The sequence below is a fragment of the Saccostrea cucullata genome, unplaced genomic scaffold, assembly GCF_032062105.1.
Source record: "Saccostrea cucullata isolate Sc308-1 unplaced genomic scaffold, CSIRO_AGI_Scuc_v1 ctg2080, whole genome shotgun sequence".
NCBI lineage: Eukaryota > Metazoa > Mollusca > Bivalvia > Ostreida > Ostreidae > Saccostrea > Saccostrea cuccullata.
The window spans coordinates 42,497-60,503 of NW_026919379.1; the positions used below are offsets into that span (position 1 = coordinate 42,497).

The 18,007-nt window shown below is 34.7% G+C and overlaps 1 protein-coding gene across 1 annotated transcript in view; it reads right to left on the reverse strand.

The window, feature by feature from the left end:
* LOC134230319 (Fanconi anemia group A protein-like) overlaps positions 1 to 18,007 on the reverse strand; it is a 146,177-nt gene that overhangs the window by 40,672 nt on the left and 87,498 nt on the right. The window contains exons 30-32 of the mRNA XM_062712088.1: positions 16,152 to 16,229; positions 14,329 to 14,429; positions 1,772 to 1,861 (exon numbers count right to left, since the gene is read on the reverse strand). Of these exons, the coding sequence (XP_062568072.1) occupies positions 1,772 to 1,861; positions 14,329 to 14,429; positions 16,152 to 16,229 (269 nt within the window). The remainder of the gene's footprint in view (positions 1 to 1,771; positions 1,862 to 14,328; positions 14,430 to 16,151; positions 16,230 to 18,007) is intronic.

An 18,007-nucleotide genomic window follows, 5' to 3' on the forward strand; every position in this document is an offset into this window, starting at 1 on the left:
CAAGGTATTGCTTCCATACCATATTCGGTTGTAATACTTGAAGGAAAACATGCATATTGTAAATTCGCTATGTACATTTATACGAAATCGTTATACGGATATAACGAATTACGGATATAGCGAATTAAATTCACAGGTCCCCAGGACTTCGCAATAACCGAGTTTTACTGTATTTCAAAATTTTGCAAATTTTATCATAAAATGGTTGATTAATAGCAAAGAGCAGATTTCAAAGCATTAATTTATTTTCAGACTTTGTACCCTCCCCCTCACCCCTGACCCAAGGAGGGGGGGGGGGGGCATAAAAAATAACCATTTTGCTAGAGGCACCTTTCTTCATCATAAATATATATACTTGGATCATTGGCATAAAACCCAGGAGCAAAGGAAAGATTTTCAAAGAATTAATATATTTTCACTATATAATCAATAGAGCCCCGTCCTAACACCAGAACCCATAACCCTGGGGCCATAAAATTCACAATATTGGAGGAGGCACTCTTGCTTATCATAACTATGTACTAAGTTTATTTAATACTCAGGAGCAGAGAAGAAGATTTTCAAAGAATTAATGCATTTTCACTATATGATCAATAGAACCCCGCCCGAACACCAGAACCCCTGACCCTGGGGCCATGAATTTCAAAATTTTGGAAGAGGCACTCTTACTCATCATAACTATGTGCTTGGTCAGTTTATTTAATACCCAGGAGCAGATTTTCAAAGAATTAATGGATTTTCACTATATAATCTATATAGCCCCACCCTAGCACTTGAACCCCTGATCCTGGGGCCATGAATTTCAGAATTTTGATAGAGGACTCAATGCTCATTACATTCATGCCAACAGTTTGCCTGCTTGATGTCCAGGAGTAAAGAAGAAGATTTTTAAAGATTGCAATAATTTTAGTGGTTTTGGCCCCACCCCTCAGGCCCCCAGGGGGCGGGGACCACAAATTCACAATTTTTGTTCCCCTTCACCCATAGATGCTGTATACCAAATTTGGTTGAAATTGGTTCGGTGGTTTCAGAGAAGAAGCTGAAAATGTTCAAATGTTAACACACAATGCACGGCACACGACGACGGATGAAAACGGATAGCAATAGGTCACCTGAGTTTTACTCAGGTGACCTAAAAACATACTAGGTGATCACAGATAACAGAGCTCACCTAAACAAATGTTGTCTCTAAGTAAATAAGGCAAAATCCACCGTATTTAATTAATAATGTAAATGTACGATATTTGGTATGTACAATATTTGGCAGAAATTGATTTCTGGCTATGTTGGCATAGACTTGATTTACTGCATTCATCAATGTTCTTATCTATGCAAACATGTCCAAGACATTTAGCATTTTATTTGAAGTTGCGGAAAAAGGCTCTAAAAGAAAATCTAGAAGTGTGCATTATATAAATGAATTCTGCAGTATTCTCAGGGATACCAAAATCAGAATGAGAGACTTAAGAATCTAAATTTCCTGGGATTTCCTTGAGATTTTTCCCCTGTAAATGTCTATGTAAAATATTGATTCCCTTTTGAAGACCTTTCCTTCCCCCTGGGAGCATGATTTGAACACTGAACTTTGGAACCTTCAATACTAGTACCTGGAGATGCTTGTAAATGAATATCTCTGTTCAGGTCCTATTGTTCCTGAGAAGAATTTAAGCTTTATAAACATATTTCTTGTAAATTTAGGGGGGTCACACTGTATGAAAATAATTTTTATATGCTTGTGAGCCTCAATATGTTATAAAAATTGAGTTCTTACCTCACGTGGACGAGGGAAAGAATAGCAGCACACCTACGCAGATCTGTAACATTAACACCTGGTAGAAATGTGTCGGGTCTCTTCCGGCAGCTGATAAAGGAACAGATTACAAGTTCAAAGAGTTCAAAATATCTGTGTCATAATGTCCTTAAAGAAGTATTTCTAAAGTACCAAGATCTGAGCAAAAGTATTATTATAAGTATATGATATATGATACACCGTATTTCTGTCCCCAGTAAGGCCATATAAAATTAATCTTTAGATTCTCATCCCCGCCCGCCCCTCTCAAAATGTCCCGCCCCGATGTTTTTTATTTTGATTTTTGGGTATTTTCATGTATTTTTATTCAGTAAGAATTTGGTTCAAAGTTTAAGAGTTATCTCCCGTCTGTATTAAAAGTCGCGTGTCGCTATTAATAGCAAAAACGCCATGTGAAGAATGGAGAAAAATCGGCAATAAAAGAAGTTTAAATGTGTAAGGAAAAGATAATTTGTCAGTATAGAGAAGGCAGAGAAGAAAAAATAGCATAAACACATATAGATACCATCACTGGCAGGAGCGAGTATGTAGAGAGATTGTAACTAAGTAAAAATAGACGAGTAAAATGACACCTGGTCAAGTTATATATAACGATCTCCAGCTGTGTGACTTTGCTTTGAAATAAACAAAATCTACAACATCGTAGACAGACTTATGAGAAGGCCTAGATTTTTCAGTAGAATAATTATTAGAACATTTATATAGATTTTGCAAAATAAAAAGTCACGCATACCTACCTCATTTTGTTCAGGGTGTGCCGTATAATGTGTACTTGATAACTTGTTAATTAACAATAAATATTTAATTTTTAAAGCAAAAATTGTCTTTAAATATTTAAAAGAATATGAAAAGAATTAAATCTATTCATATTTACATTAAGGTAATGAAAAAAAAATGTGTACGTGGCGTCCATTGTTTTGTTGATACTTAGGCCTATATATAAATTAACAATTATAAAAAATAAAAAATAAAATCCGCCCACCCGCCCCAATTTTTTAGCAAATTAGGATGAGAATCTAAAGATTAATTTTACCTGGCCTAACGGTAAAATTTTAAAATCCCTTTCTTACATTGTGAACAATTCTATATTGTGTATAAAAAAAAATCTAAAATAACTAGAAATATGTCCATAGGACATGAATGCCCCGCTGAGGATATATTAGTAAAGCAACATGAAAATTTGTGTGTATAAAATTTGATCAGAACATCTTGAATTGTGATGCAGCTGAATTGCTTACATTAGTATGTATCACAGTATCAGCATATGAAGTTTGACACATTTCATTAAAGTGAGGTCAAGGTCAATGAAAATACCAAGGTCAAAAACTGTTGATTCAGTTGAAAAGCTCTCATCAGTAAGTATCAGCAAATGAAGTTGAAAATGTAATTATAAATGGTTTCTTTAAAACTGACTTAAACAAAAATGGATATAAGTGAGGTCTAGGTCAAATGAAAGGTCAAGGTAAAAAATGATGATACTATTGAAATGTGCTTACCTCAATATCTATCAGCTTATTACGTTTGACACTAATTTAGGAAAAGTGAGGTCAATGTTAAAGCAAAGGTCAAGGTCAAAAATGTTGATGCAGTTGCATATATCTCATCAATCAAAATCATCGGGAACTAGTCTATCCCTGGTAAATCGCGAAATAAAGTCGTCGCAAATAAAAGTTGGTTTACAGTATTTCAAAATTCTGCTTATTTTGAAATAAAAATAAATCCCCCGTTTTAGCCTCTCATATTCTTTGCATTAAAATAACGGTTATATCGAAATTGGCTATATTGAAATATGATCGCTTATATTGAAGCCACTGATCAGTCCCCAAAGGTTATAATGAGTTGTTTTCATAATGGTTATATTGAAGTTCTCCCTGGCGGCTGTCGTTACGGTTGGTGACAATAATTAAGCCTTACTGACCAACTGACATACAAAAGTGTGAATTAATAAGTTTTTACCTTATGTGTTTTTAATACTGCTTTTACAAACAAGAAATCTGTGAGCCAATGCTCACTAGTAATACCCCCGCTCTGATGTAAATAAGCACTATCACATTAATATACACAAGTTCAATTACAGGCAGATGCATAGAAAAATATGAAGTTAACATCAGATTCATATGAAAATTAATCCCACCATATGGCATGCCTCAACAAAGAGTGTAATTAAATTTCAAGCATCTGCTATGAATAGCTAATGAGAAAATTGCTACGAAGATTTGTTATGTACGAAACGGACAGATGCACAGACAAACAGGAAGTTGACATGGGATTTGATCAAAAATGTATCCCACCATATGGCATGCCTCAGAGAAGATTGTGTTAAAATTTCAAGCATCTGCAGATGAGTAGTTGCTGAGAAAACTGCGACGAAAATTTGTTAAGTATGAAACAGACAGATTCACAGACAAACAGGAAATTGACATCGGATTTAAGCAAAAATGTAACCCACCATATGGCATGCCTCAGAGAAGATTGTGTTAAAATTTCAAGCATCTACGATGAATAGTTGCTGAGAAAACTGTGACGAAAATTTGTTATGGACGGACACACAGACAGACAAACAAGGGTAAAACAGTATAATTAAAATTATTCACTGTTAAATTCTTTGTTTTCAGGTATATGGACATATTGAGGCAAAGCATAATAAAGGAACCCCACAGAAAAAGAAAAACCTAAACTTTGAATCTAAATATGAACTAGTTATGACTATTGATAAGCCTAAATTCAAAAAGCTAAGAATTTTGGGATTAACTTGAGTACACTCACGATGATATACAAGCAGCTTTCAGCTGTTTGAGTCTGGTGATTTTTCTCCAAAACACAATTAAAAGAATGCGATCGGGGAATTTTATAATGAGGTTGAAGATTTTCTTTTCAATGCAACAAAAAGAAATAATTTTATCAAAGTCTAATATTACATGTAATCTTTTCACCGTTATAGATTTACCAAATTCTTAATTTTTTCTTAATTTGTTCAGTTGACCAAATTAATTCGTTCAGATTTGTTCTTCATTTAAGATCGGGGTTGAACTTTTCAAAATGGCGGCTTCGCGATTTCGCTTATATTGGATTACGGATATATTGAAATGATTTCATGGTCCCCTGAATTTCAATATATCCGGAGTAGGCTGTATTCATAACTTTGTTAATACTGTAGATATCAAGAACTTCAAATTCATTGGGATTGATCTGTTCCCAAAACTTTAACCTGGTCTCTTGTTCGAAAAATATAGGTCAAATCCAGCATCCGAAGCAAGTCTGGTAGTGTCCATCCCTAGATGCATCATCCATGCAAGTTTGGTTCAGGTAGGGCTTATAGTTACTTGGGAATGAAAATATAGGTCAGATCCAGCATCCAAAGCAAGTCTGGTAGGGTCCATCCCTAGATGCATCATCCATACAAGTTTGGTACAGACAGGGCTTATAGTGACTTGGGAATGAAAATCTTGGTCAGATCCAGCATCCGAAGCAAGTCTGGTAGAGTCCATCCCTAGATGCATCATCCATGCAAGTTTGGTTCAGGTAGGGCTTATAGTTACTTGGGAATGAAAATATAGGTCAGATCCAGCATCCAAAGCAAGTCTGGTAGTGTCCATCCTTAGACGCATCATCCATGCAAGTTTGGTCCAAGTAGGGCTTATAGTTCCTTAGGAATGGATCTGCTCCAAAAACATTAACCTGGTCACTCATCTGGAAAATGTAGGTCAGATCCAGCATCCGAAGCAAGTCTGGTAGTGTTCATCCCTAGATGCATCATCTGTGCAAGTTTGTATCAACATGTGAAGTTTGATAACACCATCTTGAATGGTATGTTTAAAACTAAGCTAAACACTAATTTAAGAAAAGTGAGGTCAAGGTCAAAGGAAATATCAAGGTCAAAAAATGTTGATGCAGTTGCATAGCTCTCATCAATATCTATCAGCATATAATATCTTGGATAGTCTCTTTGAAACTTAGCTTTCAACAGAGCTAAACACAAAGTGTGACGGAAGGACAGGACGGAAGACGGACATAACAAACACTAGATGCACCGCCCATATTCATGGCGGGACATAAAAATGTTTTAAAGGATTTGTTTTGTCTCGGTGACAATGCAAATTTTTTTAACCAAGAGGCCTATGGGCCATAACACTCACCTGAAAGACTCTGGCCCTTCTGTTATTCAGATTATTTTGCCTATATGTTCCTTGGTAATACTGTAAATCACTTTTTATTCGCGAGAACTTTATTTTCGCGTAATCATGTGAGACAGAGTGCTCGCAAAAATTTAATTCTCGCGTATAATAGCATTCATTAAGATTATATAAAACAATAACCACAATTCGTGAAAATTTTGTCTCGCTAATCAAGAGACAATGACTATCTCGCTAAAATAAGGTGTCACGAAAATTTAGTGATCTACAGTATTTTAAAAACTTATTGTTGCCCAACCCTACCCCTGGGTGTAAATCTACAATGCCCGAGAACATGACAAATTACACCTTAACTGTTTATTTTTGGGGGGGGGGGAGACTTTGAAACAATTTTTTTTCCTGTATACTTTGAATGGTTGTTAATCATTAAAATCAGTAAGAACCAAGCAAACCACTGTATAGTTATCTTGAGTAGATCCAGGCTGTTCCATCAATAAGATATAGGTTTTAGATTTCAATAGTAAAATATTCAACATAGCTAATCCTAATTTTCATATTTATTTAAACAGATTGTAATATATACAAGAGGCCCATGGGCCACATCGCTCACCTGAGCCCGGGGGCTAGGAAAAAGTAGAAATTGGTTTATTATTGAAAAGTTTAAAACCAAAAGTAGTCCCATGACTAATCATGGCTTTTCTATTCTTGAGAAGATGATATTTTAAAGAATTTTCCTATATATTTCTATGTAAAACTTTGGTCGGCCATTCCTGTGGACCTGCACTACCCCTGGGGGTCATGATTTGAACAAACTTGAATCTACACTATCTGAGGATGCTTCCATATGAATATGATGAATTGTGGCTTTGCTATTCTTGAGAAGATGATTTTTAAAGAATTTTCCCATATATTTCTAAGTAAAACTTTGGTTGGCCATTCCTGTGGACCTGCACTACCCCCGGGGGTCATGATTTGAACAAACTTGAATCTACACTACCTGAGGATGCTTCCATGTGAATATGATGAATTGTGGCTTTGCTATTCTTGAGAAGACAATTTTTAAAGAATTTTCCCATATATTTCTATTTAAAACTTTGGTCAGCCATTTTGTCCTCGCCCTACCCCAGGGGGTCATGATTTGAACAAACTTGAATCTACACTACCGGAGGATGCTTCCATATAAATATGATGAATTATGGCTCTGTCATTCTTGAGAACAAAACTTTTAAATAATTTTCCTATGTATTTCAATGTAAAACTTTGGTCGGCCATTTTGTCCCCGCCCTACCCCCAGGGAGGGGTCATGATTTGAACAAACTTAAATCTACACTACCTGAGGATGCTTCCACATAAATATGATGAATTATGACTTTGTCATTCTTGAGAAGAAGATTTTTAAAGAATTTTCCCATATATTTCTTTGTAAAACTTTGGTCAGCATTTTGGCTCCGCCCTGCCCCCAGGGGTCATGATTTGAACAAACTCAAATCTACACTACCTGAGGATGCTTCCATATAAATATGATGAATTACATCTTTGCTAATCTTGAGAAGAACATTTTCAAAGAATTTTCCCATATATTTCTATTTAAAACTTTGGTCGGCCATTTTGTCCCCGCCCTACCCCAGGGGGGTATTTGAACAAACTTGAATCTACACTACCTACGGATGCTCCCATATGAATATATTTACATTCAGTGTAATTATGCGCCCGGATCGAAAGATCCGAGGCGTATATTGTTTTTGTCCTGTCTGTCTGTCTGTCTGTTTGTCTGCAAACTTTAACCTTGGCCATAACTTTTGAACCATGAAAGATAGAAACTTCATATTTGGTATGCCTACTCCACTAATGAAGCTCTTTCAAATGACACCAAGGTCAATGACCTTGTGACCTTGACTGTAACCTATATGCTAAAAATAGAGTTTTTTTTGGGACACTTTAACCTTTGCAATAACTTTTGAACCATGAATGATAGAGACTTCATATTTGGTATGCCTACTCCACTACTGAAGCTCTTTCAAATGGCACCATGGTCAATGACCTTGTGACCTTGACTGTGGCCTATACGCTAAATATAGCTTTTTTGACGGCAAACTATAACCTTCGCCATAACTTTTGAACGAAGAAAGATAGAGACCTAATATTTGGCATGCGTACTTCACCATTGAAGCCCTTTCACATGACACCAAGGTCAATGACCTGGTGACCTTGACTGTGACATACATGTATATACTAAAATAGATTTTTTGAACCTTCACCATAACTTTTATACCATGAGAGATAGAGACTTCATATTTGGTATGCATACTCCACTAATTAAGTTCTTTCAAATGACACCATGATCAATGACCTTGTGACCTTCATTGTGACCTTTATGCTAAACATATTTTTTTTCAAATTTGTTGCTGCCGGGCGCATAGTGTTTCACAAACACATCTTGTTTTCTTTATAAATTCCATTAGAAATCCATGACGTTCAAATCTCTATAACACATGCGAAACCTTGTCACCGTGCATTTGAATACACAGTAGGAACTATATGCATTTCCAATACTCTAGGAACACCAAAATGTACATTGTTTTGACATAATTTTATAAAAAAAAAATTACCCTGTTAAATTAACGTAAAAATATAACAAATGTGAGTTTAAAATTAATTTGTCACTTTTTTCCTCGCAATGTTCGTTTGCGTTATTTATCTTTGCAACGTCACAAACGGCTCTTACGTCTATAAAGCACACCAGTTTTGAAGGTCGCTAAATTCACATTAAAGATTACCGAAATAAACAATTATGAAGAGGAAAAAATTGAGAATGTAAATATAAGCATTAAATTCATAGTTTGGGATGTCTTCGGTCCTATAACACACCTGGCTGGCCGAAAATCATCATACTGCACTAACGCGCGGTACAGTCGCACCTGCTGTTACGGCCACCCTGAATCAGCGGCCACTCCCCATGAGCGGCCAGTTTCAATCCCGCCCGTTCAATTTTTCACTATATTTTAACTCATTTAAGCGGCCACCTGTCTAACGCGGCCAGTGGCCAGTGTTTTTAGGTCCCGTGCGCTCAACATGCCTGTTTTCAGCGGCCATTTTGTCCGTTTTGTCACATGTGACTTCCGTCTGACACGTGACCTCGTATCCTCATACGAAGCCAAACACGAACAGCTGATAATGAGTTAATGACCAATAATTGCAGGTGTAATTTGAATTCTGTCAGGATTTAATGATTTAATTAATATGATTAAATGATTTATTGTTAACAGATGTTTTTTGGTGTTCTTAATATACGAAAGTAAGTTGTTGAATAATTTCATGAACTCAATTACAATTAATTTTGCCTGAGGTTATCAAGTCATAGCGAACAGTCTTTTATGTTATATAAATAAATATATATCTAGAAAAACTAAAAAGCTTTACAATGCATCCGGGAAACGCTAATAAGTTGTTAGAACATTTCATGATTTTCTTGTGGCTGCAAAATTAAATTACCAACACACAAAAAAAACAATAACAGATTTCTCACAGAAATTCATGTAAAATAAAATGTAAGAAAATGGATTTAATTTGACTTAAAATTTCCTAAGTTTTTAAATGTGTTGAAATTGGATTTGGATACATGTGAAAATAAATACACAACTGTGATCGCAATTTTTTTTATTCATTGGTTTGAAACCTGGAATAAGTGGCCACCTGTCTTATGTGGCCAATTTGTCATTCTCCCACGAGTGGCCTCTTAAAACAGGTTTGACTGTATTCAATTTGTGGGCACGGCGAGGTGTATTATAGGACCGAAGACATCCCAAAATATGAATTCAATGCTTAAATGATCAATTACCATGGCTTTGCTATTGATTTTTAAAGAATTTTCCTATATAATTCTATGTTAAACTTTGGTCCGCCATCATTGTTCATGATTTGAACAAACTTGAATCTACACTACCTGAATATGTTTCCCCATAAGTTTCATCTTTTCTGGCCCAGTGGTTCTTGATAAGAAGATTTTTTAAACATGCCACCAAATTTTCATTAATTCTCAATACGTAATATTATGACTACCAATAAGTACCTCGCAGTTATCTAACTTACTACCGCTCTTTTGCGGGGGAGTCGAGAAAGGTCTAAATTTCTGGGGCACATGACATTATTTACAGTACACTCTGTAGTAAAAATCGACTGATTTCAACAATTTAATGCCGAAATCACAATGTTTTGCCAGATATTGAACTCCAAATAGTAGATTGTCAAATAAGGAAAGTTTAGAATATTTTATCTGCTTTAAAATGTGACGATTTTCAATGGAAATTTAACGAGAAGAGTCCGCTTAATTAAAAATATCATTAAAAATGTAACAATTTAGGATTGGCTCCTCTGAAAAATTTAATTATCTGGTTCAGCGATTGTTTAGCAAGGTATTCCATCAGGATTTTTTACTTACCTGTCCTTATAAATGCTACAATGATTGATCTTGCATTGTATTAAATAGCACATTTGCCCCCACCCAACAGACGTTTTCTACCTCCATCACGAAAGAGTTCCGCGATATCAAGTATTATCTCCCTTTGAATGAGGGTGTGGCCCTTCATTTGAACAAACTTGAATCCCCTTCACCCAAGGATGCTTTGTGGCAAGTTTGGTTGAAATTGGCCCAGCGATTCTTAAGAAGTGGAAAATGTGAAAAGTCAGACAGACAGAGAAACAGACAGCTAAACAGACGGACACCAGACATATAAAATACATGGTTACTGTCTTGAAATATAAGCGATATTTGGGCGACGGAAAGAAAATGTGATAGAGGGCGAGGCTTGCTGAGCTTTCTTATGTTTTCGACCCGAGCCCAAAGAAAAACAAGAGACCCAGGGGCCACATCGCTCACCTGAGCTCTGGCTCTGTAAAACTAAAAGCAAAAATCAGTTCAGTATTGAACCAGAAGTCTCTGTCGAGACTGAAGCTCTACTGGTTTGTACTTATAACAAAGGAAGAGAAAAGTAGCATTTGGGACTTAAAACTTTACAACAGCAATAAATAGAATAATGATGCTTGATTGAGCTCTTTTTGTGGCAAGATACTGCAATAAGACAACAGCAGTAGGTGTAGCTATTAATAAACTTTTAGAGTATTTTCAATTTTAGTAACCATGGCAACATCCTTCCTCGATATCAAAAATCAATACACAGAATTGTGTATCTTAGTGTAGTTTACTCGTGTGCCATGTTGTATTGAAATCAGACCAAAACTGTAGGAGGTGTAGCATTTTGAATGCATTTCAGAGATATTTCTATTTTTAGTAACCACGGCAACACCGTTCATCGAAATCAAAAATTGATGCATAGAATTATGTATCTTAGTGTAGTCTACTTGTGTGCTAAGTTATATTAAAATCAGACCAAAACTGTAGGAGGAGTAGCATTTTGAAAGTATTTCACAGAAATTTCTATTTTTAGTAACCACGGCAAAATAGTTCATTGAAATCAAAAATCGATGTAAAGCACCTTAGTGTAGTCTAATTGTGTTCCAACTTATAATGAAATCAGACCAAAACTGTATATGAAATAGCATTTTGAAAGTATTTCACAGAAATTTCTATTTTTAGTAACCAAGGCAACACCGTTCATCGAAATCAAAAATCGATACACAGAATTATGTATCTTAGTGTAGTCTACTTGTGTGCTCAGTTATATTAAAATCAGACCAAAACTGTAGGAGGAGTAACATTTTGAAAGTATGTCACAGAAATTTCTATTTTTAGTAACCATGGCAACACCGTTCATCAAAATCAAAAATCGATAAACAGAATTATGTATCTTAGTGTAGTCTACTTGTGTGCTAAGTTATATTGAAATCAGACCAAAACTGTAGGAGGAGTAGCATTTTGAAAGTATTTCACAGAAATTTCTATTTTTAGTAACCACGGCAACACCGTTCATCGAAATCAAAAATCGATACACAGAATTATGTATCTTAGTGTAGTCTACTTGTGTGCTAAGTTATATTGAAATCAGACCAAAACTGTAGGAGGAGTAGCATTTTGAAAGTATTTCACAGAAATTTCTATTTTTAGTAACCACGGCAACACCGTTCATCAAAATCAAAAATCGATACACAGAATTATGTATCTTAGTGTAGTCTACTTGTGTGCCAAGTTATTTTGAAATCAGACCAAAACTGTATGAGGAGTAGCATTTTGAAAAATTGTTTACAGACAGACAGACAGACAGACAGACGGACGGACGGACGGACGCCGGACGCATTACTATCGCATAAGCTCTTCTGGTCTCTGACCAGTAGAGCTAAAAATTTAAATGTAAAAGTTTGTTCAAGTGGGGTGAGTACAGGACATAGAAGTACTTAAAAAGAAAACTGCTCCAAAAAACTTAACCTTAACCTTAACCTGGGACGCCGAGGCCGACGCCAAGACCGACAAGACCGACACCGAGGGTATTACATAAGCTCCCCCACTTCATTGAGGTGAGCTTAAAATCAAGTGTCTATGTATATTGCTCAAGCAAGGTGACTAAGGTGACCTAAAAATGAACTTATTTCACTCAGGTCCTAAAGATCTCTGACCACACACTTCGAGTACCAATTACTTGTAATAAAACTAGGGCTACAGTAATTGAATATACAGTTATAGAAGCTTTTTTTAATTGTGTTAATTATGCACCTGGATTGATAGATCTGAGGCGTATATTGTTTTTGTCCTGTCTGTATGTCTGTCTGTCTGTCTGTCGTCAACTTTAACCTTCGCCATAACTTTTGAACCTTGAGAGATAGAGACTGCATATTTGGTATGCCTACTCCACTAAGGCCAGATAAAATTAATCACTAGATTCTCATCCCCGCCCACCCTTCCCAAAGTGTCCCGCCCCAGTGTTTTTTTATTTTGATTTTTGGGTGTTGAAAGAAGTATTTTCATGTACTTTTATTCAGCAAAAATTTGGATAAAAGTTTAAGTTATCTCCTGTCTGTATTAAAAGTTGCATGTTACTATTTATAGCAAAAGTGAGGAACGGAGAGAATAGAGTTTTCCCGCGTTTCGGAGAATAGCGGGAAAACGTTGTATGATAGCTACGTGTTTGAATAGCTATGCGTAGTAATACAAGGCGGGCCATAGGAAGGCCAGTATAAAGTGTCAGTGGCGTAAAGTTAAGGTCATTCTAAGCCAGTCTTTCTCAGTGTACGGAGCACTATTTTTTTTTTTTATTCTAAGCTTGTCTGGCTCACACCTATGTTGTGTTGTGTTAATATATAGAAAGGGGGGTGGATAGTATTCTTATAAGTGTATATTATACATCGGTAATAAAAGCAGTTTAAATATATAAGGAAAAGAGAATTTGTCAGTTTGGAGAAGGCAGAGAAGAAAAATATAGCATAAACACATCTAGATACCATCTCTGGCATTAGCAAGTTTTTGGAGAGAGATTTGAACTTAAGTAAAAATAGACGAGGAAAATGACACCTGGTCAAGTTTAAATGATCTCCAGCTGTGTGTGATTTTGCTTTCAAAAAAAAAAAAATAAAACATCATTGGCAGACTTTAGAGAATGTCAAGTGCTAAGGAAATGTTTTATAATCTTAAAACTGTTCAGGCCTAAGTTTTTCAGTACAATATTTCATTAGAATATTTTATAGATTTTGCAAATATGACCTATTTAAATGTCGAACATGTTAGGTCGCAAGAATGATTAAATTTTTCAGGAAAATAGAAATCTATGATATTTTACAGGAAACAGAAGGCTTTGTTGATAAAACTAAAAGGCATTTGCCATTTTGGGGTAAGTCCGATAAGAAGTCTTGCATACACAATTTATTGGTATCCCCATCTCAATTTGTTTGGCATGCGCCTCCCATATATGATTTAACAATTATAAAGAATAAAAAATAAAATCCGCACCCACATTTTTTATCAAATTAGGATGAGAATCAAAAGATTAATTTTATCTGGCCTAATAAAGTTCTTTCAAAAGACACTAAGGCTGATGACCTTGTGACCTTGACTGTGACCTTCATGTTAAAAAAAGCTTTTTTGAACTTTTTGCCATAACTTTCAAACCATAGGAGATAGAGACATCATATTTGGTATGCATACCTCACTAATTAAGCTCATACAAATGACATCAAGGTGAATGACCTTGTGACCTTGACTGTGACCTATATGCTAAAAAAAGCTTTTTTGAACTTTCTCCATAACTTTTGAACCATAGGAGATAAAGACTTCATTTTTCATATGCATACTCCACTAATAAAGTTCTTTTAAATGATATTAAGATAAATGACCTTGTGTCTTATGACCTATATGCTAAAAATAGTTTTTTTAACGTTGTTGCCACCGGGAGCATAGTGTTTCACAAACACATCTTGTTTTGACTTTGATCTTGTTCTCACCTTTGTACCCAATCTGTGATTTTCTTTAAACATCCTAATCCAGGACAGGGATGCTGTTTATAGAGTCTTATGAGCAGATTTTTCGTGACTTGTGTATGGACCTAGAACAAAATGGATGGTTAAACAGTAACATGTTAAAATGAAATTTAATGAGAAACATTTTACTAACATACATTTATACACCCCCTTGTGGTATTGATTTATAAAATATTGAGTGGAGAAAATGTTCTTATATGGAGAGAAGTTTGACCTTGTGACCTGAATATAAATAGGGGTCACCTACTTCTGAGTATCAGTGTACCAACTAAGTGTAGGGATACATGTAATTCTTCACTTTACCCTGATTTGTACAAGTATGGAGACAATTCTATTTTTTAAATTCTACCTCATGTGTATATGATTTATACAAGGATAAGAAGGGTTTAAAATTAACAGTCGCCCACTCGCAATTTGCGACTAAAGTTACATGTGAACAACTTAAAATTGCATTCAAGTTGCCCACATGGCAATCAAAAAATTTTCAATAATACATATTTGTTTTTCAATTTTGTCCGGAAGTTTTTAATTGCATTCCTGGAAAATTTCGAAACCAGTAAAATGTTTTTAGCTGGGCTTATTGCTCAAAGAGCAATTGCCGGCTTATGTGATCCTGTTCAAGGCAGGATGTTAACCCCATAGTCGCCATTTCTAAGTTACCTGCAAAAATATAGTTCTTACTCTCAGCCGCTTTTGAGATAATACAAACGCTAAATAAAGCAACAAAAATAAAACGAAGTTTTATCTATATAAAACAAACATTAGTAGTAATGACTTTGAAAACTTCCTAAGTCAAAGAACATAGTTCATTAGCGTAAGGATTTTTGATAAACAGTGTAACTGAATTCTCTACAATTACGAGGTAAAGCAGGAGAGGGAACCAGACTGGCCTGTTTGTTTACATTCAGCTGCAGTACCAGATTAATTATGATTCTGACAAAATTGGACCGTGGTATTAGGATTGAAAAACTCACTGTCAGTGTCTTATCATTTATATTGATAGTTTTAAAATAATTTTTTTATCAGAATATAAACGTGATTCATGTAAGAAATCCATTCTACTCTGTAAATGAGCCCGGCTCTCTGTACTTCTGAGTACTTTGATTTAATTACAAGTAAGACGTACTTATACATAAAGTATCTGAGTGATTATGTCCGCACGTGGCATCCACGGCCCAAGAAACCAAAAAGTACCATTGTTACTTGTCTGAGATGTATTTAATTTGGTAATATTAACATTTCCAATGTCTTTTTTGGAGATAAAATTACAAATAGTTAATGTACTTTATTTCTCCATCAATGTACTGTTTCAATGATAGGCGCATTTAAAAAAAATCACATGTACGGCAGGACAAATAGAGACAGAAGCAGGGTTTCTAGCACGTGGATTGGCGGACTCAATATCATGTAAATATAAGGAACAACTGTCACTTGATCAATCGATGACAATGATCAACCAATTGGCTTGCGTGATAATTTTTGCCTTGGGCATTTATGCAAATATCACGAACGCCAATCAATTGATCACATCATGAAATCGAAAAATAAGACAGTTATTCCTTAATTCAATTACCATATCAATCTTCATAAACAGAAGAGTTCCACTTCCAATTTTGCTAAGTCATGCATATATGTTAAAAGTGTAATAATTAAAGGGCAAATAATTTTTGATGTGGGCCCAAGAATTGCTAGGTTCAGTAGCCCACATGGCTACATGTCTTTCCATATACCCTGATTTTGTTTACGATTCGGAAGACAACTAGTATTTATGTTATATTACAACTCACCACAATAGACAAGGTCAGAAGAGGACAATTCTCTAGAATGGTTTCAATATCTTCACTGCTTGCCAACTGGCTCATACCCTTAAATAATAACATATCAAGCAACTGCATGAATAAAAGGGATTCCCATACCGAAATTAAGTACAAATTAAGTACAGAAAAAAAGTACAAAAAAAGGTCAAAAAAAGTATACTTTTTTCGACTCAATTTGGAACCAGAGATTTGGTCGTTCCAAATTGAGTCAAAAAAAGTATACTTTTTTTGTGCTTTTTGAGAACTTGTGTTCTCAGTCACAGAAGAAGGATAACAAAAGTATACTTTTGGTACATTTCTATATTTGACCAAGGTACATAAAAAGTATAATTGGAAGTACAAAAAAAGTACTTTCTTAAAACTATTAAAAATATTAAAGTACAAAAAAAGTATACTTCTAGAAAAAGTACAAAAAAAGTATTCTTCCAGAAAAAGTACAAAAAAAGTATTCTTCTTGAAAAAGTACAAAAAAAGTATACTTCTAGAAAAAGTACATAAAAAGTATTCTTACAGGAAAAGTACAAAAAAAGTATACTTCTAGAAAAGTACAAAAATGTATGCTAAAAAGGTGTTAAAAAAGTACAAGAAAAGTATACTTCCGGAAAAAAAGTACAAAAATGTATGCGAAAAAGTACAAAAACGTGTGCGAAAAGGTACAAAAATGTATGCAGAAAAAGTATTTAGAAAGTACTTCTTTTAGATTGATGGTTTAAAAAGGACAATAAAATGCATTAAGATCTGATATACCAAAAAAAAATTAAATCTCTTAATCTTACAGAATTGTAATTCAAAAGCATGAAATTTTGACCATTTGAAATATCTCCATTAAATCATTCATTATTTTCAGTTCTATAAATCTTCCATAAATGATTAGAGAATAAATTGGAATATAAAATCATCAACAAGATTATATATAATTTTATAGATAACAGTTTTTAATCCTTTTGCATCTAGTCACTACATGGTTGGAATCTCGAGGTAGGGGTGTTCCCAACCCCCCAAACTGAAATTGCATCCTACAGGCTTGTCCTGTACATGGATTTGTCACTGATTGATCACACTCACAGATCGCCTACCCTCCTAAGTCTATTCAACCAATCTTTCTCTCTGTGATCTTCATTTGAATATGCTATGTGGTTTCACCCTTCAACATGTCTAAGCACTTTTCCTGGGGTTCTGCAAAAAAGTTTAATAATCAATTTTTTTTTCAGTTCTAAATTAAACATCACAGTTCTCAAAAAGCAGAAGTATAATTCATAAGCTAATACATGGCAGACTCACATAGTACATGTTTCATATTATTACTGGTTTGATATAATTTTTAAATTTTTTATTTAACAAAGTCAGACTACATTTAAATTTAAATTTTAATATACTTACAGGTGATATGATACAGTTATATTGTTGAGGTATTTTCCCAGATGCTCTGCATTTAAGTCACACAAAAAAAGGCACTTCTGAAAATTTATATAGAAGAAAAATCAGATAACTTGAACATGTACGTTGAAAGATTAAGATTACTCTAAAATTAAATTCTTAAGTTTCTTAAAAAAAAAACTGCCTAAATTCTTCATGTTATATAACTTGAAATTAACATATATATAATAAAAAAAATTATCCATGTGCCTCAATATTGAAGCAACTCCCATCCCCTTTTGAAGTTGTGCAACTTAAAATTTATCAGATGCATGTAAATGCTGATACTTATAATGCTTGTTTATCATGTTTAATCCCCCAGTATTTAATTTATTTGTATTGACTTCCCCCCCCCCCCCCTTTTCAATCTCAACCCCACCTCTCACACACTATATACATTCTGCCTTTTA